Below are 27,893 nucleotides of genomic sequence, written 5' to 3'. Positions count from 1 at the left end.
AGTCCATTGTTGACCAAAATGTCATTATACGGCGCATAACTATATTCAGAAACATGTGTGGAAGGCTTATATTTTAGCAGGCAAAGGGACATTTTGAATTTGTTGAGAGCCAGCCCTGATAGCCTAGTGGTTAAAGTTCAACACACTCCACTTCGGTGGCCTGGGTTTGATTCCCAGGCACAGAACCACACCACTCATCTGTCAGTAGCCATGATGTGGTGGCAGCTCACATAGAAGAACTAGAAGGACTTACAACTAGAATATACAACTATGTACTGGGGCTTTGGGGAGGAAAAAAAGAGAGAGAGCAAGATTGGCAACAGATGTTAGCTCAGGGCAACTCCTTCCCAGCAAAAAAAGAAAAGAAAGAAAATTTATTGAAAGATTAATTATGACTATAACAGCCTCAAAGTTAGATTTCTTAGTAGTGAAATCATTTTAACTACTTGCAAGCATGATAGACATAAGTGTGTATCTTTTGTAAGTCTTCTATTCTGAGGCTTAAATTGTATGAGATTTGCACTCAGTATAGTACTATGATCGTGGTATTTATTTTCAAGTTCTTTTGGTTAGGAGAATAGTCACTCGAGCCCACCTACATGAGACTGGGGGGTACACAGGGTAGAGAAGATGTGATCATAATGTAAGGATTGGCATGCAGTGAAAAGGGATTTGGATTATCAGACTAGGAACAGGGGCTGTAGTTACACTAGTCTCAAGAGATGGAACTGGGGAGTAATTCTGAATCTAATACAGCGTTAAGGACCTCAGTAGCAGAAGTTTATATTCTAGTTCTCTGCCATTAACATAACTCCTGACTTTTTTCTCTCCTCTGCTCTGTATATTTTCTCAACTACATCACTTCCAGCTATAACTTTGACCTGCATGACCCTTTTTGACTCAAGCTCCATCTCCTTCTTTGTGAATTTTCTCTACCTCATAGCTGCATTCTAGATAACTGCAAGTTACCTGACTATTGTTTCTTTCCAAATTCAAATTCTGTAAATAAGCATGATAGGCCCAACTCATATTTTATACCAGACCCCATCATAATTGCTGACCAGGAAGGACCTAAGGATCTGGTCCTTAGGTCAGGTATGCACCCCTGGTCAGTCAACAGGATAGAGGAGGAGTTAAATCCTACACAATATGGTCAACTGGGTCACCCCGTCAGCAAGAGCTGTGGACATGGTGACATGTCCCATGCAGTGACTACTTGATGAATTCTTAATGACAGATTTACTGGGGGATAATCCACCCACTTTATCTTTCAGATTTGATGGCATTTTGTTCCGGTTATGTTTTCTGAATAATACTGAAAAACAAAAGCTTACAAAAATTTAAATGTTAGATTTGCTCAAATTGATATGTTAAATTACTTTAAAAGTGTCAGAAAAAAACCTTCCCCTTTTTTGATGTAAAAGTAGTGAATGTGATCTAAATTATTAGAGTTATAGTTATGGCCAAACTATTTTATCACAGTTGCTTTTTCTACAAGGTAGCATATGGCCCTTTATTTTAAAAAGTATCGTAGTAAAGGGGTTTTATGCCTGAGTGGATACGAGGTGATAATATCATTTTGGTAGCTAAGCAACTCACCTCAAGCTCCTGCCAGCACAATGCTTTGCACATGGTAGGAATTTGATAAATATTTCTTGAATTGAATCAAAAAGGCTGCCTATATTTAAGTAAGCCTAGACTACAGCAAATATTCTTTATCAAGGGCAATAGTCATTGTCACCTAGGAATTCAAAGTTATAAATATTGATGCTCCCACGGTGATGAATTCACTAGCAGACTAGAAAATGGCTAGGTGGGAGTTCACAACCTCAAGTCCATCAAATCCCTGAATACCCCCACACACACTCATGCAAAACAAAACTTTTGTTTGAAATTTATTTACTATTATTATTATATAATAATATTTTATAATAAGAATATATAATTGCATAAATATATTTACAATGAATATATAAAATATATAATATATAATTAATAAAATTATATAATATAATGTGCAATGTTATTAATTATATTTTATAATATAAAGTATTATATTGATAATATATTATGTATAATAGTGATATAAGTATTGTAATATTAATATATTTTTAATATTGTTTATTGGCAAAAAATCCATGATTTTCAACATATTTACAAATAACTCTATGAGTAAAAGATTAAGGAACACCAGCTACTATAATTTCACCAAAAAAGGAAAATGGTTGGAATTAATAAAATGAAATCAATGGAAAAACATACATACATTGATCATTTAAATAATGTATATTGAAAAGGGATGTTCCAACTTGAATTTGCCAGAGTTAGTATTATTCATTAAACTAAAACAGACTGTCATATAAGTAAGGAAGATAGATGACAGCCTTGTAAGTTCTTTTAAAAAAATGGTATGTGTGTTTCTCACAACTTGAAGAGCATTTGAAGGGAATAAGTATGGATTCCTTTTTCTCTTACAGAATTTGTTAGGCTAATAGCGAATTTTGCAAGGGCATCATTCAGAATTATAATTTTTCTATGCAAGAAACTTATCTGAGACATGTTAGCTGTTATAATCCCATCAATAACAGTGATTGTGCATGTGTGTGTGAGAGAGAGAGAAAAAGATATCTCCATAGAACTCTTAAAGTCTGAGATATTTATCTTAGGAATTTTAGGAAGCTGAAGATTTAAGTCTAGGCTCCTAATTCATTTTGAAAGAAAACTCTTATGTTCTCATCAATTTTAATATGTGATATTTTTTCAGATGTGCTTGTTACTCTGTAAAGTAATCTTTTCCTACCTTTGGACTGATTGTATCCAATGCTACAGCAGAATTTGGCACATTGGCACAGAATACCCACACAGCAATGGCACATAGACAAATTTATGCAATAATTAGTTGGTAATGTGTCAGGTAGTTTTATTTTCCATTTATATTAGGAAGAGATTTTGTTGTTAAAAAGAACTTCAACTGCTGATTATTGGAGAGTGCATTTAGCCATCACCTTGTTTTCTGGAATCCAACCCAGGTAGAAGAATGCTATTCGTGGGCTACTATAGAAACACTTTTGATTATTCTGTCTAAAAATTAAGGGGTTTTTTGCATAAAAGAATTCTTACACTGTTACGTAGAGCATTGCATCTTAAACTTTAACATGCATACAAATCACCTGGGCATCTTGTTAAATGCCCTGATTCAGTGGGTCTGATATGAGGCTTGAGATTCTGCATTTGTAACAAGCTCCCTGGTGATGCTGATGCTGCTGGTCCATGGACCACTCTTAGAGTAGCAATGATAGAAAGAACTGGACCTCAGGTGGAGGTAGGACAAGGTGTAGCTAATAGTGAACCAAAAAGTGGTTATTTTTTTGTGTCCCTTTGAGAAGAGAAGCCCTTCTTACATGTCTACAAAGAATTGAAGTAGAGCTTGGACCACTTAGGAGGGTCGCTTAGTGTGTAGGGACAAAATGACACATTGAAGCCTCTCGAAGTTTATCAAGAACAATCCCCTTTGAGATAGGTATACTCTACATCTGACCGCTCACCTGAAGCTAAATTGGAGTGATCTCCACTGCACACTCATGAGAGAATGGGAGTGAAAAAGGCGAATAAGATCTTATTACTATGACAATAGTTTTGACCTCATGGACCCCCTGAAAGCCTCTTGGGAACCTCCCAGAGATCTCTGGGCCACTTTGAGAAATGCTGGCATACAGGAAACTACACATTATATGTTCATGCCTATTGCAAGTAACAAGGTAAATTTATAATGAGAGGAGCCAATAAATCATTAAGTATCTAAACCACAGGTAGTTTTGGTTCCTCCCTATTAATACAAGCCTTTTTTAATTGTCCGGATTGAAACCATACTCTTGACATTCCAGACAAGTTACATAGAAATGGAATGGAAGGAAATTTGTTCAAAGTACCCGCAGTGGCCAAGTAATTAGAAAGCTTATATTTCGAGGAGGTTATAGCAAATAATGGTGGGGGGATAGAGACAACACTTAGAACAACAAGACAAAGTAAATCTAAGCACATGGTCAGAAGATACTGTTTCCTGGTGCAACAGTTTGGCCTGGTTAAGAAGAGATTGGAGACACTAGTTGTTTAGTAAAGAGAATTATAATTTTAAAAGAATTATTTTTATGTTACAGTAACTGTAATAGATTTTCACATTCTCTCCCTATTTTCCTCATTAGTGCTACTGGCCAGAAGGAACCTTGGACTGGGAAAAGAGACTCTGAGCTGAGAATTGCAGCTCTTGTAGCAGCCTACTGCTTACTGCATCTCTTGCTCTTCTTGTGCTTAACAAGGGCCCGGGAGGATTGGGCTGGCCCAGGAGTAGTGAGAGCAGAACAGAGAGTCAATGTTGACTATAATTATTAATATTTATCGAATACTAAAATGTGCTAAGTGATTTTAAGTTATAAAGAAGTAAATTGTTACTTTATACTTAGGCACAATGCCTGAATATGGGTCAACTAACCAAAGTATTACCCTCTTAATCAGCTAGCTTACTCAAGATTCTTGGGATAGCCAGAAAAGAGGAAAAAATGAAAATTATGAGAGAGGAACCTTTACCTTCCACCATAATCTTGTCCTGCTTCCCTAGTAATGCTGAAATCATTTGCTATAACTCTCCTTGAATACCAGCAATTACAGGAATCATGCCAAAGGCACACATACCATGAATAGACGAAAGAGAATGCCACTAAGTTAGGAAGGTAAATCACATATAATTTAGTAAGAGGGCAAAAATAAAGCTAAGTTTGAAATTAGCCATAATGATAAGACGAGGCCAAAATTAACTTGATATGAGCCTTTTTACTCTTACGGGGACCAAGAATCTGGGTTGAAAGAATCTTGGGAACACAGAGAGTAAAAAATAAAAAAATAGGGAAGGGGGCATAACCTTACCAGAAATGTTCAATGGGATCTCACTTATTCATTGTATTCACTGCTGTAGCAAAAGACACAGTAATCTGGGTTCGCTACAGCCATCTTTCAAGGCTAGATCTTTCCTTGAGATGTTCTAGACTCACTCATGACTGCATCCTAGGGTTGACTAAATCAGCACAATCAAGACAATACTCTACACCTGAGTTAATCCAAAGCCAGGTAAAGGTTCTGATCACCAATTTGGATTCTGTACTCACTGCCAGTATGTGTTGGGGGGGGAGAAGGGGGGATGGGGGGTTTCCACACACCACCAATTCTCCGGACACCAGCTGGGTGTCCTAAAATCATCTCAATTCTGGCACTATCTATGTGGAGGTAGCATCAGATTCCACAGGTTAAGGGCTCAGTCCTAACGAGACCGCCCCCTCCCCTCTGCTTCAGACGCCAGTGGCAAGTCCAGGTTGTCACCTGTGCTTCTAACATACTGGCTGTAAATCAGAACTTCCCATGACCCCCTCCTTGGGTTCTATTAATTTGCTAGAGCAGCTTACAGAATTCAGAGAAACATTTTACTTACTAGATTATCAGTTTATTATAAAAGGATATAACTCAGGAACAGCCAGAGGGAAGAGATGCATAGGGCAAGGCATGGGGAAAGGGCATGGAGGTTCCATGTCCCCTTTAAGCCAGCATCACTCTCCCACTCCTCCAAGTGCTCACCAAGCCGGAAGATCTCTAAACCCGCTCCTTTTTTGGGTTTTTGTGGAGGCTTCATTACACAGGCATGATTGATTGATAAAGCCATTGCCCATTAGTAATTGAATTCAATCTCCATCCCCTCTCCCTTCCCCGAGGTCAGGGGGGTGGGACCAAAGTTTTTCATCCTATTATCACATGGTTGGTTCTCCTGGCAACCAGCCCCCATCCGTAGGTGTGGTCAAAAAGTAACCTAATTAACATAACAAAAGGTTCCTTTGTCCCTCTCTTCACTTAGGAAATTCCAAGGTTTTTAGGAGCTCCCTGCCAGAAGGGGGGATGGAGACCAAATATAAATTTTTAATTATAAATCACAATATCACACCAGGCAACTAGTTAGGCTGTATTACAAGCTTGATTGTAATTTTCTTGTTTTCTCTAATAATGCGTCAGCCATACGAAAATATAACACTCCCTGTAACACTCCTTGGTTGAAAAGAAAGCACTTGAGTTTCTAAACATCTTGTATGAATCTCAGTGTCCTATTTCTTCTTATCTCAAAATCCTTGAGCTATGCCACAAGTACTGCTGGTGTAATAAACCCCTAACATCCCAATCCTCTGCAATAACTAATAATAGTCACATATAGGGAGTTTCAGCAATGATTTAAGCAAAAGACTGAGAAACTAATGTTACATTGTTTTGATAGTATGATAAATTTTACAAAACTTACTATTTTAGGGCTTTCCATGTGCTAGACAGAATTAATTAGAATCTGTTAGATGTAATTTTGCTGAAATTCTAGTTTTCATTATTTTTATCAAAATATATTGAATATCCACTATGAAAAATTATATTTTTATTATGGCTGCTTAAATTCTTTACCTGCCTTCAAAAGGCAGATAAAAGTTCTATTTTAGCTCATTTATGGGCCATTAGTCATTTTATCTAGTTTGAAATTCCCTTATGTGGGGTATTATATGGGGTTAAATAAACAATATACTTATTTATATTTTATTTAATATAAAATATTCCTTATTTCTATATTGGTATCTGAATTTTAAAAATCTTCTTAATTGATAGGGCACTTCAGAGGTACTTGCCTCAACTGAAACTTGTAAAAATAAGCTTTTTAGAAATGTCCAGGACTGCTCCCTAAACAATTATGCTAACTAAATATACATTGAGAAAAAGTAGTAGTAAGTACTACTACTTATCAAGTAGTTAGATAAAATAGACTAAAGATTTAAAGAAATTGAATTGATGGAATCACTTAATTTTTAAATCAGCTAATAGAGAAAATACATCTAGTTTATAATGGATAAGAAATCTGCATCACTATTAGCTTAGATAGCTTAGACCATAGTTAAAATTGTTCTTATAATGAGAAAAGACGTAGCTGGAAACAGTTCAAAACATGAAACTTCAGAAACACATAAGGTGCACATGTGAGATAGGATTTTAAAAATATAAAGATTAGTTATAGGAGGAAATTATAGTAGCTTTGGTTAGAAATACTGTTTTCTTCTGACAAAAAAGACAAAATGCTAGAAAATTCAGGAGAGATACTAGGAATCCAAAACATTTTTTATTTTACTAAATGTCTTGTTATAAGAAAAAGTAACCTTTCTAAATAATCTATCATAGTTTTAAAGAACACATTAGTGATTATTTGATTTTTGTTATTTTTTTCCTGGTTTTTGAATTTTCAGTGCTCAGTAACTTTTCTTAATGAGATCTAGTGTCGTTGTTACTGCACAAAATTGGGGTTTTCTTGCCGGATGCACATAAACAGCCAATTAATTATGGCATCAGCCTTCTGGAAAAGAGATCAGCTTTATTCTGCAAGATCGATCTGCTGGGAGAACAGGAAGCGTGTGCCCTCAGATCTGTCTCCCGGATTCAGGATTTGGGGCAAAATTTAAGAGGTTAGGGAGAACAGGCTGGCACATGGAAACACTGGCAGGACAGGTTTTGATTGGTGGACTTCAAGCATTTCTGGTAAGCTTTTAAACATTTGTGACAGGGTTCTAAACATTTATGATGAGGTTCTGAACTTTTTTTGTGTGTGTGTGAGGAGTTCAGCCCTGTGCTAACACCTGCCAATCCTCCTCTTTTTTTATTTTTGCTGAGGAAGACTGGCCCTGGGCTAACATACGTGCCCATCTTCCTCCACTTTATATGGGTCACCGCCACAGCATAGCTTGCCAAGCAGTGCGTCCGTGCGTGCCAGGGATCCGAACCGGCGAACCCCGGGCCGCCGCAGCGCATGCGCTTTACCACTTGCGCCACCGGGCTGGCCCCAAGGTTCTGAACTTTTATGATGGGGTTCTAAACATTTTTGATGAGGTGGGGAAGGAATTTTAACATTGGATCTTCCTGAATGAGGGACCCTTTGCTTCTGATAAAAGTTGGACTTGCAAGTTCCGATTGTGTCCCAGTCTTGGGTTCCGTGGGAAGGAGGATCTCTGGTTGCACGGTCGTTTCAGGTCAAGACTTCTTTTGCACATGCTCTGGCTACATGACTTTGCAGATTTTCTGAAAGGCAATTAATCACTCTGTTGATAAGAGATGGGGTCAGTTGAACTGGTCCTGGAGGGCCCAAGGTTACATAGTTAGTCAGAACATTTACGTGACTGAGTCTAAACATTGTTTTCCATATTGCTTTCTTATGTTTATGCTTAGTCAATTTCTAAAACTTTTTAAATACCATACAATATACCTGTCTTTTTGCCCCCTCAGCAATCGCGTGGAAGCATGGACAAGAGATGTTGCTTTCTTACTCAGACAAGAAGGCAGGCCTATGGTTAATCTTTTCCCTAAAAAGACGAAAGTAAGAGTTATGGAAAAGGACTGGAGGAATACAGACAGAGCAGTAAATTGGTTAAGAAAGGAAGCGACTAATTACACTCAACCATTTGTTCTGTACTTGGGATTAAATTTACCACACCCTTATCCTTCACCATCTTCAGGAGAAAATTTTGGAGCTTCAATATTTCGCACATCTCTTTATTGGCTTAAAAAAGTAAGTACACTATATGCACTCAAAAGTAGAAGTTAACATGATATCTGTATATTACTGGTATTTACTCACTGTTTCTTTTATTATCACTTTTAAAGAAAACTTTGAAAACTGTATATTCTCATTAAATCAAACTTGACCAATAACTGGTTGACAAAAACTAAACAGGCAATTTTACAGAAATAAAATATATTAAAACTTAGAAAACTACTTCTGAATTGAATACATTTTCATATAATATGTCTATAAGAAGACAAACTGAAAGACACTCTCTTAGGAGTGCAGGCAGTGTTCACTTTGCACAGTTCAGGATGGTAAAAATGACCATGCCAGCTGAAACTGTACAAAGAGATCTTAATAATCAGTTTGGGGAAATGACCATGTTTCTAGGACTCTTAAAAACTTTTGTCAAAACATTTAAAACTCTCTTATTTTGGGTTATAAATGTATAGGGAAGTGAAAAAATAGTAAAACTAGTATTTATTGAATGCACTGTAACTGAAAACACTAGAGACATTGAGAACTAAAGTGCTTTGGTTTTTTTGTAACAAAATGTAGCAAGAGTAGTTTGCACAGTGCTTGCCTTCTCACTGTATAACCTAAGCTACCGAGCAAGTGTCTTCTGTATGTCTTGGCAAATTGTCATATGCCTTTCTAAATTTGGATAACCTTCCAACATTTTAACCTTTGCACTTTTAACATCATGATGTATTTCTGAGAGTTCCTTTAATGTGAAGATTTTTGCCAGTATCCCTTCCTCTAGGACAAGTTTATCCTTTTCTTTGCAATGACCTTCCTCCTTTAGATCAATGAGTCCTCTGGTTGTATATCTAGAATGTCTCAAATGGTAGCAGTGTCAGCATTCTCAGGCAGCTGTTTCCTCTATAACTCCATTTACATTTTATTCAGATTTCACTTCCACTGTTACCACTTTTTATTTCTTTACTGTACATTCATCTTTGTTCACCAGTTCCCTCTTTTGATTATCCATTTTTATAAAACGTCACATGGAATTATCACTGGGAGACAAGGAGGCTGCACAATTACACACTTTGCTGTCTGTGTGTATACTGAATGAAAGATGTGCAGTGACTAACCACTGAGAGACTTTGAAGTAAATGACCTGATTAGTCACTGATTACGAGACACATCTGTAATTTATGTAGTGGTTTGTAGACTAAAGAGCTAGCAGGTTATGAATGTGATAGTTTGTACTTTATGCAATAACTCACAGTTAATATACCTTGGTAACTAAAATTTGAACTCTGTTGGGGGACTGGTGTTATTTACCTGAACTGCGGTAACTGAAATCTGTGCATATCTGAACCATGCAAAGAGAGGACTGCCTGTGTTTTGAAACATCATCTTTAATCAAATTTAAGTTACTTTAAAAACTCTAATCAGAAACACTATTTAGTGCACCCTATTTTAAAGGAAATAATGTCAAAGTTTCAGATACTTCATGTCTTCTTAAAGGGTTCTAACTGGCTCCATCTTGAAAAATGTGTCTGGAGTTAGTACTAGCCTAATGAAATAAGTCAAATAACTTTTAAGTAAAATAATAAGTAGATATTTGAATTTTTTAAAGTTACATGACTAAAAGATATATAAGACTTTAGTCTTAATTGTTTTCACCAAAACTGTAAGCATTTATATGTATTAAAAAGTTGTATTTGTTTTTAACAAACATTTGGCTATCTCACTAGATACTGATATTTTTACTAGTGGACTATTGGGAAAAAGGAGTCTAGATTCTTAGGTTGTTGATTCTGAAATCTGAATTGATCACACAACTATGTTTAAAGTGCTTGGACACTTTTTCTGGACTAGAATACTATCTAATACAGCTCATGTTTTCCATTGACATGTATAATTTTTTAAATAATTTTCATAACTGTCTCACTATATAAACAGATATTGATATAAACCTTTTGTTGTTGCTGGAAAATTAACAATTTGTTCCTAATTTATGTATTTGATTTACTATTTTATTTACATAATTTATGACCATTCTTTTCTACTGGCATAAATAATTAAATGTTGTCTAGTTTACCATACATACTTGTTGGAAAAGAGGAATATTACTACTTTGTTTTTCTCCCCTTTTCAGGTGTCTTATGATGCCATCAAAATCCCAAAGTGGTCGCCTCTGTCAGAAATGCACCCTATAGATTATTACTCTTCTTATACAAAAAACTGCACTGGGAAGTTTACAGAAAAAGAAATTAAAAATGTTAGAGCATTTTATTATGCTATGTGTGCTGAGACAGATGCCATGCTTGGTAGGTGGTGTAATTAATAAGCTATTATATGAAGAAAAAGCATAATATTTTTTCAACCAACTGTGATCATGCTTTTTGGTGACTTGTATGAATATCCTGAGATAATTTCTTATAACAATTGCTTAGATACTTCAGATTTAGGATTATAAGACTCTTGACACATATAAAAATTAGATAATTTGCATTATTAATAGTAGAATAAAAGCCTCTCAATCCAAATTATTCATAAATTAATAAATGCTTAGATTTGTTCATACATAAAGAAGAGGTCATAGAAGGCTATCATCTGCTTGAAACAAAACTTTTAACCGGCTTTAATCAGGAATCAGTATTCAGCCAAACACAGGTACATGTGTGACAGGTAACTGTAAGGCAGCTGAGGTTCAAGTAGAGGAGACAGTTGAGTGTAGAATCTCGTGACTTCTCCCAGACTTGTAATAACTGCAAAACAAATCCATTCTCCCTAGGCCCTCTAGAGCAAGGCTTAACTAAAGCTGAGATCAGTTTCCCCATGTATATTCTGGTCCAGACTCATAGTGAATTTCCTTCCCTAATTCAACTCAAAACCAAACCTGCCTCCATAAGATGATTGTCAGGGAAGTGTTTTGCCTGCTCACTTGTAGAGTTATGGCAGTTTCCACTTCAGATGGAGAGAAACATTGGTTTAAGAAAATATACCAATTTTTATAACAAGTTATTTTCATAACACCATATCAGGTATTTTGCTGCACTTTGGAGTGGAGCATAATTGCATTAGTGAAGTGTGGGTAGCACCCCTTCTATACAAAGTAAACCTTGGGAGTAAACAAGCGAATGGCTATTTCTTAAAAAGCATTCATTGGGCAAAAATAGAAAAATATAAAGCAGAAAGCAAAAAAGCCCTGTGGATAAATTATTTATAAAATAGCAAATATATGTATTAAAAGATTTTCAAGGACTGTCCAACTACTTAATCTTCAATGCAAATAAGATTTTAAGTAAGTTTGCTTAATCTACGTCCACACGAATGTTGAATTGTATTTCGATATTTTCTGATGTTAGTGATATTCACCCATTTGCACCCTCAAAATCACTTTTGAAAGTTTGCACCTATGCATTTATCCATATCTACTAAAGTGAAATAGTATATAATGTTGCTGCAGGGAGTGTGGGAATACTACTCCTGAAGTCTCTTCAGGAAAAAAAAAAATACAGCAGCTCACTTAAAGTTACAAAGTTTATGGAATATATTACAAAGTTTATGGAATATATTACAAAGTTTATGGAATATATTGTATCTTGTTGTTAAATCTACAACTGGTCTGGTCACCATATAATACTTGCTGCTGTTCAGTGTGTTTGTTCAACAAACACTGAGTGCCTGCTAGCTATCAGGCACTATGTCAGGCACTGGTGGTACTCAGTTGAGTATTGTTAAGATATGACACATTAATTAAAAGCACTGGAAGCTCTTACCCCACCTCAGGGCCTTTATATTCACTGCTCCCTCTGCCTGGGATGCCCGTCCCTTTGCTTTTTACATGGCTGGCTAGTCTCAGTTTTTAGCTCTCAGCTCAATTACCACCTCAAAGATGTCTTCCCAACCAATGTAAGTTAGTATGCCAGCCCCATCATCCTACTTACTCCATACCTTATCTTCTTGTTTGTTTTACATCATAATCTTTAGTTATTTAGTCTATTTACTTGTTTTCTGTCCATTTCCCTTGAAGAATGTGAGCTCCATGAGGGCAGGGCCTTCCATCTTACTCAACATTGCATGCTAGGTGCCCAGCTTTGCATCCACAGTGCCTAGCACATAGTAAGAACTCAGTAAACATTTACTGAATGAGTGTAAACACCAGCAATTATAACATGTTGTTGTAACTACAGTAGTATACAAGTCGTAGGGGTCTTGGAGGACAGAAATTCCTTGGATTCACTCTACCTGGAGGAGCAGGGAATGCTTCACCAGGGACGTAATGCTCGAGCTGGGTCATAAAGGAAGAATGGGAATTTGCCAAGTAAATGTTGGGAGAAAGGGCATTCAACACAGAAGGCAGAGTATGTACAGAGGCAAGAAAGTCTAAACTAATTATTAGGTCAGGGAATTCTAGGCAGTTTAGGATTGTGAAAGTAAAGGTCTAGGGGTAGCTGAGGGTGCTGAGCTTGCTAAAGAATTAGACAATGGGAAGATGTGAAAAAATTTTAAGCTGGGGTGTAACATGATCAGATATTTTAGAAAGATAGCCACCAGAGTGGTACAAGGGATATTGTGGAGGGGAAGGAGGAGTGGAGACAAGAAGACCAATTAGGAAGCAATTACAGCTGTCCAGTTGAAAGATCCAGATGGTCTGAACTCCGTAAATAACTCCATAGAGCAGTGGGTCTCAGTTCTGACTGGACCTCTGAATCACCTGTGGATTTTTCTTAATAATACAGACCCCTGCAGGCCAGATTCAGGAACTGCCAAAATAGAGATGACCTCTCTGGACTGCGCCTTACTGTGTTTCTCTTAATTGCATGAGGAGGAAGTTTCAGGACACTAAGAGACAGGGACTGGTCAGAGGAAGTTTACTGTCCAGTTATTCCCTATCCAAGAATATGCTAAATCACATTTGTATACCGTGTGTACTGCTTCCAGCTCTTCTTCAAAGGTGGGATTTCCATAACCCTCAGCCAACTTCATGGGCGTGATCTGGCAATTGAGGATTTGGGGGAAAGGGTGGCAGGGTGGAGGTGTTCTGACCCCTCTTTTCACTTCTCATTGGGCAGAAATTGTGGGTCGGTGGTGATATCAGTTGTTTTATCATCTGAGACACGTATAGTACTGATATCCAGACTCGTCTTTCTTTTTTTCATTCGAGTCACTAAGAGGAACTTGTTTTCCCCCATTCTCTGATAGAAACAGAAAGCAAGCCAGCATGATCTCCAAATAAAGAAACTTATCCCATGAGTATTATATTTTCTCCTTCCTCTCTCTAGTCTATCAACTGAGGGGCAGGCACATGAAACTTGGTATAACTTAAGGTAACATGAACATGTTAAGAAGCATCCTTACAAATTCTTATAGAGTTGTTATAAACTTATTGTGATAGAATAAAACATAAATTGAAAGATAATTAAGATTTATCTTGATTTGTATTATAGGTGAAATTATTTTGGCTCTTCGTCAGTTAGGTCTTCTTCAGAAAACTATTGTCATATACACCTCAGACCACGGAGAGCTTGCCATGGAACATCGTCAGTTTTATAAAATGAGTATGTACGAAGCTAGTGCCCACGTTCCACTCTTGATAATGGGACCAGGAATTAAGGCCAACCTACAAGTATCAAATGTGGTTTCTCTTGTGGATATTTACCCTACCATGCTTGGTAAGTGAGGCAATTCTGTAAATATTTCTAATAATGCTGGGGAATGAATAAGCAAAGTAGTCAGAGGCCCTGCTGACTTGTTTATAACCTTGAGCAACTCATTTAACTGTGAGTCAAATCCATATCTGAAAAATGAAGATAATATTCCTCGGGTTCCTTTGGCCTTCACTTAGTATAGTGATTTTTCCTTCAAAAGATTCAGTCAGGATATGATTATAAAGTAAGCCACAAAAGATATTCAGGTTCGTAACTTTATAGATATGATTTGTATATAATTTGATTCTCTACCACCACCTCCCTAAAATGTAAGCATTTCCCTTCTGGATTATTCCATCCACTTTCAAACTACTAATTTTGTACAGTGTCAGAAAAGTCTCTTAATTTGATGCTATAAACATATTTCTCCTCAGAATCTTTAGATTATTCTGTACTATTTGCTTCACTAGCTTCTTAATGTCTATAAGCATAACAATAGGCCTAGAACAGCAACATTTGGATAGGGGTTGTTGAAGATACTAGAACAGTGCCATCATCAAATTTAGAGGAAACTATATAGAACTGTTAGTTTCTATCTAAGTTAAAAGAGTACTTTAAATTCAATAACATTTAAATACTGTAATTCCTCTGTTCTAAGCCACCATCAATTGCAAAAAGTACCATGAATTTATAAATAGATTTTGGTAAAAAAAAAAAAAGATACAATATAAGATATATATGTTTAATATGTATTAACATATTAAATGCTTAATATGTATTAACATTTAATATGCTTTCATATTAAAATGTGAAAGCAAACGTATCTGAAAATCAAAGAAATAAGGAAGCTCTTTTTGTCTCCTTTCAGCTACACCGTCTTTCCCTTCATTTAACTCAAGACTATTCTAGGGTCTTAAATTTCTTTACAGTTAATTTATATCAGTACCTTTTCCTTTTCTCTTTTATTTCACATCACTTCTTGTATATTTGAACACAATTCTTTGTTGTTCTTTTGCCTGATGTATATTTTTAACCTCTTCAGTTTCTTAGTCATCACTTACTGGTTCCCCTTTATCCCAAAGTAATTATCGCACTTAGCCATACCTCTGCCACCTTCTGGCTCCATAACTTCCAGGCAATCCTTGTTACTTTTCCTCATTTCTGTTTTTATAAGAAATGTATGGAGCCAGTCCTGATGGCCTAGCGGTTAAAGTTCAGTGCTCTCACTGCTGCAGCAGTGCTGCCTGGGTTCGTTTCCTGGTTGCAGAACCACACCACCCGTCTGTCAGTTGCCATGCTGTGGTGGTGGCTCACATAAAAGAACTAGAAGGACTTACAACTAGGATATACAACCATGCACTGGGGCTTTGGGGAGGGAAAAAAAAGAAGACAATTGGCAACAGATGTTAGCTCAGGGTGAATGTTTCCCTGCAAAAAAAAAAAAAAGAAAAAAATGTATGTGCAATTATGATTATTTGTAACTATCTTATTATCACCTTCATAGTTTTATGTATATATGCTTCTTTATGGTGGCATTTCTTTAGTTTTCTCCCCTAGTTTTTCCTCACGTAGAACTTTCCCTACCCCATTTCCAAATTTCCTTAAATTTTTAGCCTTGTTCTGTTTTCTTGAGGTACAGTTACCAGAACTGCAAAAGATTATGAAAGGTTGGAGTGATTCTTTCTCAGTTTTCCATCAATATATTTCACAGTGATATCTGGAGTTTTGTTTGTCTTTTTGACTCTAGCAGCTAAATAGTCCAGTGTCTGTAGGGAGCTGTCTGCAGTGAGGCCTAGTCTATTCCTAGTCATTCTATCACCATGTATGTTAGTCGATTTATATGCATTGTTTAAATCATTTTTCTTTAACTGTTGTTTTATATTTGCCTACGATGCAAATTTTCTACTCTATAATCTTGATACACTATTATCACTACTTGCCATTTCATACATCATAAAAGTTAAAAGTCATCAGCAAACTGGAAGATTTCATAATGTATTTATCTAACAGATTATATAAGAAAATATCAAATGAAGTTGGTTGGAATGAGGGAATTTTCATTTATCCACCTAGAGGAACACCTGCCTATCCCTGCCTACTTTATGCTACTTGACAATAAGCATTTCTTTAACCAAGACAGAACATTCCCAGAGACTCCTTTGCATTGCTTCCCCACACTTCTGGAAATGATGTAGGTTCTCTGCAATTGCAGGTTTTTTTCTGCAATTTGTCAATTATTACGGTTTTCTAAAATTCATAGTTGGGCCGGCCCTGTGGCTTGGTGGTTAAGTGCGCGCGCTGCGATGCTGGTGGCCCGGGTTCGGATCCCGGGTGCGCATCGAGGCACCACTTCTCTGTTCATCCTGAGGCCGAGTCCCGCATACAGCAACTAGAAGGATGTGCAGCTACGACATACAACTATCCACTGGGGCTTTGGGGGGAAAAATAAAATAAATAAAATCTTTAAAAAAAAAAATAAAATTCATAGTTCTACATAGATTTTTATTTATCTTTCATTGATTCTTGGTAATAGACTCCTTCTGAGTCGCATTTCCCTGCAGGATGTATTTTATTAACAGCATTGAGATCATGTGTTGATTAGACCTGCCCAACTAAGGTAAAGGAAGTAAAGCCAAAAATCAGTGTCTCTCCAGTTCTAAACAGGAAATTACCATCTTCAAGGCTTAGCACAGTTTTTTTTTGTTGTTTTTTTTTGTTTTTTTTGGTGAGGAATGTTAGCCCTGAGCTAACATCCATTGCCAATCCTCCTCTTTTTGCTGAGGAAGATTGGCCCTGGGCTAACATCTGTGCCCATCTTCCTCTACTTTATATGTGGGATGCCTGCCACAGCATGGCTTGATAAGTGGTGCATAGGTCCGCACCCGGGATCCGAACCCAAGAACCCTGGGCTGCTGAAGTGGAGCGTGCAAACTTAACCACTACACCACCGGGCCAGTCCCTTAGCACAGTTTTTAATGTGTTTCATAATGAATATTTTTATTATCAAAGGGGGCAAGTTGCATTTTTATAATTTTTTGGGGGGGAAGGGGGAGTAGAGAGAATATCTGTGCATGGGTCTTTATACAAAACAGTGAAACATTTTATTAACCAGATGTTAACTAGAGATAAGGTAGAAAGAGAAAGATGCAAGGGGCTACCACAAGAACCTCATGTTGGAGCCAGGAAACAACATTGTAACATTATTATTTATCTACAATTAACTTTTTATAAATGATACAAGGTTAATATTCAAAAAGCTCTTACAAATGTATAAGAAAAAGAGAAATACCCTGTTAACAAATTAACAGAAAGATATAAACAAGCAATTCACAACAGAAGATACACAAATGGCCAAGGTATTTTTAAAGGTTCAAACTCAGTAGTCAGAAAAATATTCAAACGAGAAGATACCATTTATTTTTCTTTCACATGCAGAGTTTGCAAGGATTAACAAGAATTAGAAAATCTTGTATTAGAAATAGGACTTCTGATATACTGCTGCTGGGAGTATAAACTGGCACCAATTTTCCAGAAGCAAATGTGGCATTATGTTCCAAATTTCTTAGAAATGTGCATACTTTTTGACCTAGAAATTCCAATTTTAGGGAAAAACTTAAAGAATACACAGATTTATCTCCATGGATATTTATTATAGTATTATATTATATTAAAGAATTAGAAACAGTGTGAATGTCTAGTAGTAATGGATTGGGTAAAAAACAGTCAATTTTATTTTAAAAGGTGAAATGCAGTGTGAAAATGGCCCCCATGTATTATTAAAAAGAAAATGTAGGCTTTAAAACTGAATAAACAGGTTTGTTTTATTGTTTTGGTTTTTGCTCATTTATTGAGACAGGGGGTCTATCTAATTTATTGTCCAAATCAGCACATTTTTTTAGAGTAAAAGGGTACTATTAACTATTACACCAGGATTGACGGGCACAAACTGAGTCTGTTGCCTCGGTGAACAGCCTTACCAGCCAACAAGGCAAAGATTATTCTGATGGTCCATGTTTAATCTGATGTTTAATACAACCGTTTAAAATGCAATTGCTCAGTGCTGGAAGAGTTTAAAGCTACTCTAGTAGGGATTAAGTCTAAAATTAGACGTGTGCGACAGTATGTTCTGTTTCACCTCTTCTTAATAAATAAACTTATACAGCTTTTGATAAAGTATCCACAAAGGACTTCTTATTTTGTGATTCTTCTAACCAATTAGGAGCTTAAAATAGATATAAAGTGTAATCTATTAGAATTCTAAAGGTCCTTTTTCTATTAGCTTAGCTGTAGCTCTATTATTTTGTATAAATCCAATTTACACACAGAGTATGGGATTAAATTTCTCAGATCAAAGCCTCAAACCAGACTTCCTCTTCCCTTCCTTCCTATGGACCTTAGAAATATCATATAAAAGATGGTGATTCAAAAAACTGTAAATAGAAAGATATTGAATAGGAAAAACTAATAGGGATTCCTGTTTTAATAAACCTACTTCACTATAAAGAGTCTATTGAAAATTTAAGATGCTACAATGCTTTTATTAAAAAGTCTGAATTTACAAGTAGTTTTTTAAAGGTATTTCAAAAAAGTACTTTCTTTTCTTTTTTTTTTTTGAATATGACTCTTTTTTTTTTTTAATTTTTAATTTTTTTATTTTTCCCCCCAAAGCGCCAGTAGATAGTTGTATGTCATAGCTGCACATCCTTCTAGTGGGACGCGGCCTCAGCATGGCCAGAGAAGCGGTGGGTCGGTGCATGCCCAGGATCCGAACCCGGGCCGCCAGCAGCAGAGCGCACGCACTTAACCGCTAAGCCACAGGGCCGGCCCAGTACTTTCTTTTCTATAAAATTATATTATGTGATAGAGTAGGAAGAGTGTTCTTCTTAGTCTATTTATGCTTGTAGCTGCTTTATTGTATATTATCTCTTTATCGTTTTCTAATACTGGCAGAAAAGTGCCATTTTTATGAATAGGAATTTTTTGTACTATTAAAGCTGATACCATTATTTCAGAGATTATTCTTTAAAAATTACTCCTCGAAATATTTTCTTCTCTGATAACCTAATATCAGCATCCTTTAGCTCAGTTAGTAATAAAGGTAGTCTCATTTTAAAATTAAAATTTTTATTTTCTCTTTTAAACTTATTTTCACGTGAATTTTTTTCTTTTAATAGTTGATCTATTTTGTAAAACACCTGCCTTCCTCTCACTTAAAAGAGAAATCCAGATTTTTTTGAATTGTGAAAATGTAATTATATAAAAATGCAATTGTGTTTAAAAGAATGCATAATTGCTAGTGATTTAAATTGCAAAATCCTCCTTGTTCCAGGATCTTAGTGGAAAGTTGGGAGGGGCATTCTGCATAGACTATTTTGTTTTTATCGGCTGAAAAATATTGTGAAGTTGAATAACTACAGTAAAGTAAGACTTGTGGGGGAGTATCGAAGAGTGCAGAGATCCTGGAGTCTGACTGCCTAAGTCCAGATCCCTCCTTCAGTATTTACCAACTGTAGGGCCTTGGGCAAGTTATGTAACCTCTCTGGTCTTCAACTTTCTTATCAATAAAATGGAAATAATAGAGGCTATTCCATAGCTTAGAACGATGCCCAGAATATGGTAAACATTTGACTGTTAGTTATTATCATTAATATTGATAATATTAATGTTATCAATATTAATGTTGATAATATAATGTTAATATTGATAATATTATCATTAATACTGATAATACTCTTCTTAGGTTTGCCCTAAAAAATGTACATAGTTTGCATCATTGCCATCCAGTCTAACCCCTTAGCTTCTGATATGGTCAGGAAGAAATATAATGTTATCTCTCTTCGGGAGACCATCACACAGATCCAGGTCTGCATTTTTACCCATTTGTTTACTGTTTTAAATTTAAGTCAGTCTTTATTAAGAATCCTGCAGTTACTTCCAATCTTTGCTTATACTGCAAAGAGAGATAAAACTTAACTTTAAATGGGATTAGAATGACAGATTTGCCAGAGGAAAAAATATGAAAAATGATTTTAAACAAAGTTCAAAGAGCTCTTTGAAAAGCCGTTAAAGCTAAAGGGCTTTTAAGGAAATCACTGATAAATATATGAGAAATGAGTACCCAGTTTCCTGAGGTACAGAAAAACTAATAAATACCTGAAGTATTTATTAAATACTCTGGATATTTGACATGGGTTTTATTCATCAACATCAGTTTACAAAGGTATATTATTCTACCAATAATAGACTGGAAACAGGTCACCATTACCTCTTGCCTGGACTCCTGCAATAGCTTCCTAACTCCCACCTTCTGTCCTACCCACTTTTAGTCAATTCACCATATAGTAGTTAGCGTCAGACCATGTCACGCCTCTGCTCAAAATCCTCTACTGGTTTCCCATTTCACTTGGAGTGAAATCCAAAATCTTTAGCTGAGCCTGAGAGTCCAACATGATTTCCTCCCCTCCCAACTTATCTTTTACACTTTTAGCCCTCACCTACCCTGCTCCAGCCATACAGGACTCCTTGGTGTCTGGGGAAGGAACCAAGCAGCTTCTTGCCTCGGGGTCTTTCCACTTGCTATTCCCTGGCAGAATGCCCTTCCTTCCCGCAGATATCTAGAGGGCTCGCTCTAGCCCTTCCTCAGGGCTCTGTTTAGATGTCACCTCATCAGAGAGGCCTTCCCTGAGCACACTGTATAAAACAGCACATGAACACATTCCTGCCAGCACCATCTCCCTTTTCCTGCTTTATTTTTCTTCACCGCACCGATCACCATCTGACATATTGGCTTGTCTCTCTCCCCACATCAGAACGTAAGCTCTAAGAGAGCTTAGCGGCTTTGTCCACTGTTGTTTCCCTACACCTGGAACAGCACCTGGTTTGTTGAATGATTTAAAAAAATAAATACTTAAATGGACTCTTATCCCAGTTTACTACTGAATTCTCATATAAACACAGGGGAATCACGTAAATTTTCTTAGTCTTCCAAGCCTCTTTAGGAAAATTAGGCTAAGACTAGATCTGAAATAAGGTATTTTTAAGTATTAAAGGTTATTAAAATGCTGAATACAGGAACTTCCCACAGTCATGAGTATATGCTGCTGGGTCCCTGCTTCCCAGCCATCCTCAGAGGCCTCTTCTCTCCCTCTTGTGCCTCACGAGTGGTGCCACCTGGTGGCTGACACACAGACCAGCCTGACCAGCCCATTCCCTCGCCACTTTGTGTCCTCCCAAGAGACCTTACTAGCCTGCTGTCTTGTAGCTCATTAGTTCCATCTTGGGTAGTCCCTTTCTATCATACACATCCTCTTTATAGTCTTCTCTCCTTCTTTTCTTTTTGTTTTCAACTGGTTATCTCTGAAATATTTCTCTCTTCTTTCTTTCTGCTTTTCTTTCTTTCTGCATCAAAATTCCCTGATTATGACTGGTTGGCAGATTAATAATTGTAATACGACCCTTCCAAGGAAAATGGAAGATACAAATGTCTAAATCAAATTATATGTAAAACAAGTACTTTCAGAAGATTTATAGAGGTCTTTGTCTTTTCCTTATTCTCCTTTAGTTAACATGTTTTTCCTCAAATACTTAGAGTCAAGTTAATTTTCTTATTCAATTTTGTTTAATTTCTAGCATTACAGATATATTACTTTCTATTTTTCATTGGAAATATTTCATTATACCTAAAAAGATGGAACATTGAAACCAGAAAAGGGGTGGGGGAGGCAACTGCAGACTCATTTTGGAACTATCCTGAGGACCCAGCCATAATTAGTGGTAATTTTTCTATGGGAAGAATACAGTTTGAGTTCTAAACAAATACCTTAAAAACAATTTTTTAAAATACAACCTGTTTTTAAGTTGGACATTTCTCATGCTATTGTTCTATATTTCTGTATTTGATAAGGAAAAAAAATTATTTTTCCCTAAATCATTATAATCCAGGATTTCCCAAGGTATATTCTGCAAAATGCTAGTCCTTCAAGATGCTACTTGGGGGTAAAAAAAATGTTCTGTCATCAAATAACTTGAAGACACATGGCATACTATATACCACCCTTGAAGGTTTATGATACACTTCAGCAATAAATTTACATCTATGATAAATTTACCTATTTAATTTTAAACATTGTTTGCAAACATATACATGACTACTAAACCTCTTTTTTGTATAGTCTTATTAATATCTCCTGGAACAAATTTGAGAAACAACTATGATTATTTAATCATTCAAAAATAAAGGACTGATGATATTAACTAATATTTGTTGAGGGCTTCCTCTGTGCCAGGCACTGTTCTCAGCATTTTACATAAATTATCATATTTAAACCTATAAAATACAGGCATTATTATTATTCCCCTTTTACAGATGAGGAAAGTGAGGTTCAGAGTTGTTAAAAACATGCCCAAGGTCACATGGCTAGAGGAATAAGCATTTGGAACTAGACAGTCTATTTACAAAGTCCATATACAATCTCTAGTCTCTGTGACCTTTAATGATGTCATTTATGAATATTCAACTAGCGAAAGAATGAGTTATTAAAAAATATCGTGGGTTTTTTTTGTGTTACATAGATATTGCTGGAATTCCTCTGCCTCAGAACCTGAGTGGATACTCTTTGTTGCCATTATCATCAGAAGCACTGAAGAATGAACATAAATTCAAAAACCTGCATCCACCCTGGATTCTGAGTGAATTCCACGGATGCAATGTGAACGCTTCCACCTACATGCTTCGAACTAACCAGTGGAAGTATATAGCCTACTCTGACGGCTCTTCAGTATCGCCTCAACTCTTTGGTAAATTTGTTAATATATTTTTTAAGTATAATATTATGTGTAATGAGCTGACCTACATAGCGTTGCTCAAGAGATCCAGTAATCACTGTTAAATAAATAAATATCTACTGCTCCTAATGCTGGGACGATCTACAGAAGGTAGCTCTTGTGAGGAGCAGCTTCTTTGCAAATCAGCATCTGAATTTCAGAGCAGGTGCCCTAAGACTTTTGATCTGAGTCTCCTGACTGAGAGTACTGCTTTCTCTAATCAAGATGTCTTCTAATACTCATGGTTATCTTTCCCAATCAGTAATCAACACCCTCTCATTGTATCTTGGTTTCAGCTGTTCTGGAGGATTAACACCTATATCTTATGGAGCCTGACCTTCTCCATATATTATTTAATGTTCACCCCAACTCCACAGGATGGTACCATTATCCTCATTTTACATAGAAGGAGACTACGGGTCAAAGGGATTCAGATACCCGCGTGAGGTCTCACAGCTAAGTGGCAGACCTGGGATTTCAATCCAGGTCTGACTCCAAAATCCATGCTCCTTCCATTCTACAAAAATGCCTGCTGGCTTCACTACTCTATGAATTCATTTTTAAGCAACATTATTAGATTTAAGGTTTTGCTTATCCTTTGCCCCCTTTTTGCACATAAAATATGTTCTAAAGCCATTGTTAATATTCGTTTCTCTCTAAGTTTCCTTCCCAGTTACAACTGTCAAAATTATTAACTCAAAATAATTCTTTAGGGGCCAGGGGCCGCCCCTGTGGCGTAGTGATCAAGTTGATCATGCTTCACTTCCACGGCCCGGGTTCACAGGTTCAGATCCTGGGCACAGACCTACACCACTTGTCAGCCATGCTGCAGCAGCAGCCCACGTATAAAGTGGAAGAAGATTGGCACAGATGTTAGCTCAGGGCTAATCTTCCTCAGCAAAAAATAAAAATAATAATTCTTTAGAGGCCAAACTGATTGACTCTTTTAACTCTAAGAGCAAAAGATTGTTGGCTTCAAGAGGAAGTCCTTAAATTTTCATCCTGATGAGTGATGGGCATCTCTTGCTCTTTCATTGGCCATGTTCTGTAGAACGCAGATGTCACTATCAAAGGATCACTGGAGGAGCCTGCCTTTCCTATGTTCTCTGAGTTTATTCATTGACTTTCCTTTCCCAAAGAGATGTCATCTGAAGTCACCTAGAAAAATCATAAATGTCTTCCGGGGTCTTCTTGCTAATGCACTCAAATAGGCCTGTAGAGGTTTTTTCCTCAACATGCATTGTTCATTTACTATCTTAAGTAAATTGTCATAAGATTTTTGATTTGCTATTTTTCCAGTTAGATTCGCATCCTAGTTATATCCTGTATCTTCCTACATTGTAGGTAAAAAGGGTGTTTATGTTATCTGAAATATTTATCATTATTTTCTCAATGGTAGTGGTTGAGAGAAATATTTATTTCCATGGCTATTTGCTCAAATGGACAGTATCGATGAATGTAACTTCCAAAAGTCCAAGCACAAGATGCTAGTATATAAAGAAAAATCAGGGGGCCGGCCGGGTGGTGTAGGAGTTAAGTTCCGACACCCTGCTTTGGTGGCTCAGAGTTCGCAGGTTTGGATCCCAGGCGCAGACCTACACACCACTCATCAAGCCATACTGTGGCAGCATCCCACATACAAAATAGAGGAAGAATGCCACAGATGTTAGCTCAGTGACAATCTTCCTCAAGCAAAAAGAGGAAGATTGACAACAGACGTTAGCTCAGGACAATCTTCCTCACCAAAAAAAAAAAAAACTAGGAGTAAGTGAAGTTGCAAGAACATGACTTGGCTAATAAAGAATTCTTACAGCTGGAAAGTTTGGGGATGTTCAAATGGAACAATATAAGCATTTCTTTTTTTTTCTCTGCATGTCAAAATAAACAAGGCATCAAAAACAGGAAGAATTAGGGCTAAGCTAGCTTACTGGTGATAAGGGTTTGACTGTTTCTGCCATCTAAGAATGGAAAAAAAGAAAACGGGAGAACAGGATGGTGGGAAGGAAGATAATCTGAACATACATTTAGAGGCGTGTTTAACTTTTGGTATATTATTTTACCATTTATACTGTCCTTCATCTTACTATACTAAGAGGAACTGAAAATAAAAATAGATTCTGATACATTATCTGTCACAGAGTAATGACATTCTAAAAAGTGGTTTTTTAGCAGGTAACTATTTTGACAGGTATTTCATTTTTCTCTTTCAGATCTTTCCTCAGATCCAGATGAACTAACAAATATTGCCACAAAATTTCCAGAAATTACTTATTCTTTGGATCAGAAGCTTCGTTCCATTATAAACTACCCTAAAGTTTCTGCTTCTGTCCACCAGTACAATAAAGAGCAGTTTATCAAGTGGAAACAAAGTGTAGGGCAAAACTATTCAAATGTGATAGCAAACCTGAGGTGGCATCAGGACTGGCAGAAAGAACCGAGGAAGTACGAAAGCGCAATCAATCAGTGGCTTAAAACACACACTAATCCAAAAAAATTTGAACAAAAATAAGAAAATAATGTTCTAGAGCTACATAGAAAAATATTAAAAGATCATGATTAGTTATCTATTTTAAATGTTAATTTTACTAATTACTGATTTTAATTACTTTTAAAGAATGTACTCTATTTTAAAAGACGTTATAGAATTATATATTTTCAAAAATGATTACTATCAAGACCTCATTCTTACCAACTTCTAACAACTCAACAGAAGTATTAAAGGATAGAAGCAGAGTGTAACATAAAGTTATGTTCCTCTGAATAAAATGGAATACAGAATATTTTAACCATTATTATTTATTACTTATGAACCATAAAATAGTTACTTGTGAGTATTTGATGCTGTTTGATGAGTTATTTGTATTTGATGGGACACAGACCATTTGGATGTAGTAGATGGGAGTATGTGGAGTATTTAATGGGAGATAGACCCTGGATATGGCTGACTTCATTACTGTTTTTTTAAATAGGTAATATACGCACGAGGTACACGTTTCGAAAGGTACTTACTAAAGGATGAACAGTGAGCATGAAGTCTCCCTCCTTTTGCAGTCCCCCAGCCACCTAGTTCCCCTTCCTGGAGGCAACTTCTGTGACCACCTTCCCGTGTATGCTTTCAGAGACAGACCAGGCCATCCTCCAACAAACTTTATATATATACTTTTCCCCACACACAAATGGTAGCATACTATACATAATGTTCTGCATCTTGCTCTTTTTTTCCTCGCTACTAAAAATGAAATTGCTGGGGCAAGAGTACATCTAGCAAAATTATGCTACCAAATTACCCCTAAAGAGGTGATACCAATTTATACTCTCACCAGCAATGCATCTACTCAAATCCTTTGCCAAACTAATAAATAAAAAATATTTTATTATTATTTTGCTTTTTCTTTTGTCTTCTTATGAGTAAGGTAGATCATCTTTTCATATATTTCATAGCCGTTAGAATTTCCTTTACTGCGACCTTTCCTATTTCTCTTCTTTGCCTATTTTTCTGTTGGGTATTGGTCTTTTTTATTGCAGGCATGCTTTACACATTAGCTCTTTATCTGTAAGAGAAGCTGCAAATTTTTTTCCTTTTCTGTAATTTATCTTTTAACTTTGTTCTAGTGTTTTTTTGACATGTAGAAATTGGCATCTTCATGCAATCAAATTTATGAATCTTTGCTTTTGTGGCTTTGGGATTTTCTGGCATACATATTTAGAATAGTCTTCCCCACTTATCTTCTTTTAGAGTTTTATTTTTCACCCTTAGATCTTGACCCATCTGGAATGTATTACATATTAGAGATCTAACTTTAGTTTGTTTTTTTTAGATGGCTACCCAGTTGATCTTTTATTGAGTAAACTAACATTTGTCTCATTGGTTAGAAATGCCACTTCATTATATAACATCTTTTATTGAATAAATTATCTTTTCCTCTATTGGTTTGAATTGCCATTTTTTATCATATACCAAAGTCTCATTTACATTTGGGTCCTTTGCAAACATTTTTTATTTTGTTTTGGACTATTTCTATTTTGTTTATTAATGTGGTAGTCAATATCTGCTCAGACTAGCCCCTTTGCAACAGTTTTCTTTTTCAGAATTGTCCTGGCTACTCTCGCTTATTTTTTCCATGCAAATTTAGAATATTTGTCTAGTTCCAAAAATGAAAAATCTTGTTAGTCTTTTTATGAAATCATATTAAATTTATAGCCTAATTTAGGGAGAATTGAATTCTTTATGATATTCAGTTATTCTAAAGGATATAGTATACTTTTCCCTTTCTTCAAGTCTTCTTTTATATCTCTCGGTAGTATTCTAAGTTTTCTTCATATAGATGAGTTTCTTCATAGAGATTTTCGGAAAGTAGGGACCTTTAAAAAATACCACCTATGCCCCATGCCACACCAACCAAATCAAAATTCTAGGGATGGCACCTGATCACGGTTTTGTTCTTTTGTTGTTTTGTCTGATAACCCTCCAGGTGATGATCCTAATGTGCAGCCAGAGGTGAGTTTCTTCCTAGTTGTTCTGTCATTTGTTGGTGGTGTGTTAAGTGGATCTTTCTTCCATTATATCTTCTGAGTTTTTATATATGAAACTTTATTTCTATATATTTATTTTGTAGCAATAATACAATATTTTTTGGTACCAATAGTTTTTCAATTGGTATCTTATATTTTTCAGTACGAAGCTTACCTGCAAGTAATTTTACCTAACTTCCTTTTGCATACTGTCGTGGAAGTTTTCTTCATGAGCCAGTTTGTCTCCTTTGTTTTTTGTTCTTCGTTGAATTTGTATGAGCTTATCTTTGTAGTTATGTATGAATTTCAGAGAAATAAATTTCACTTCA

At 36.1% G+C, this 27,893-nt stretch overlaps 1 protein-coding gene across 1 annotated transcript in view; it reads left to right on the top strand.

Moving 5' to 3' along the window:
* Positions 1 to 26,979, top strand: part of ARSK (arylsulfatase family member K) — a 51,886-nt gene extending 24,907 nt beyond the window's left edge. The window contains exons 4-8 of the mRNA XM_004420361.3: positions 8,341 to 8,623; positions 10,731 to 10,902; positions 14,029 to 14,253; positions 22,801 to 23,025; positions 25,263 to 26,979. Coding sequence (XP_004420418.1) covers positions 8,341 to 8,623; positions 10,731 to 10,902; positions 14,029 to 14,253; positions 22,801 to 23,025; positions 25,263 to 25,561 — 1,204 coding nt within the window. The 3' untranslated portion in view covers positions 25,562 to 26,979. The remainder of the gene's footprint in view (positions 1 to 8,340; positions 8,624 to 10,730; positions 10,903 to 14,028; positions 14,254 to 22,800; positions 23,026 to 25,262) is intronic.
* The last annotated feature ends 914 nt before the right edge of the window (positions 26,980 to 27,893 follow it).

This window comes from Ceratotherium simum, chromosome 4, assembly GCF_057802395.1.
Source record: "Ceratotherium simum simum isolate JZ-2026a chromosome 4, ASM5780239v1, whole genome shotgun sequence".
Taxonomy (NCBI): Eukaryota; Metazoa; Chordata; class Mammalia; order Perissodactyla; family Rhinocerotidae; genus Ceratotherium; species Ceratotherium simum.
This window is presented reverse-complemented; position numbering and strand designations above follow the sequence as displayed.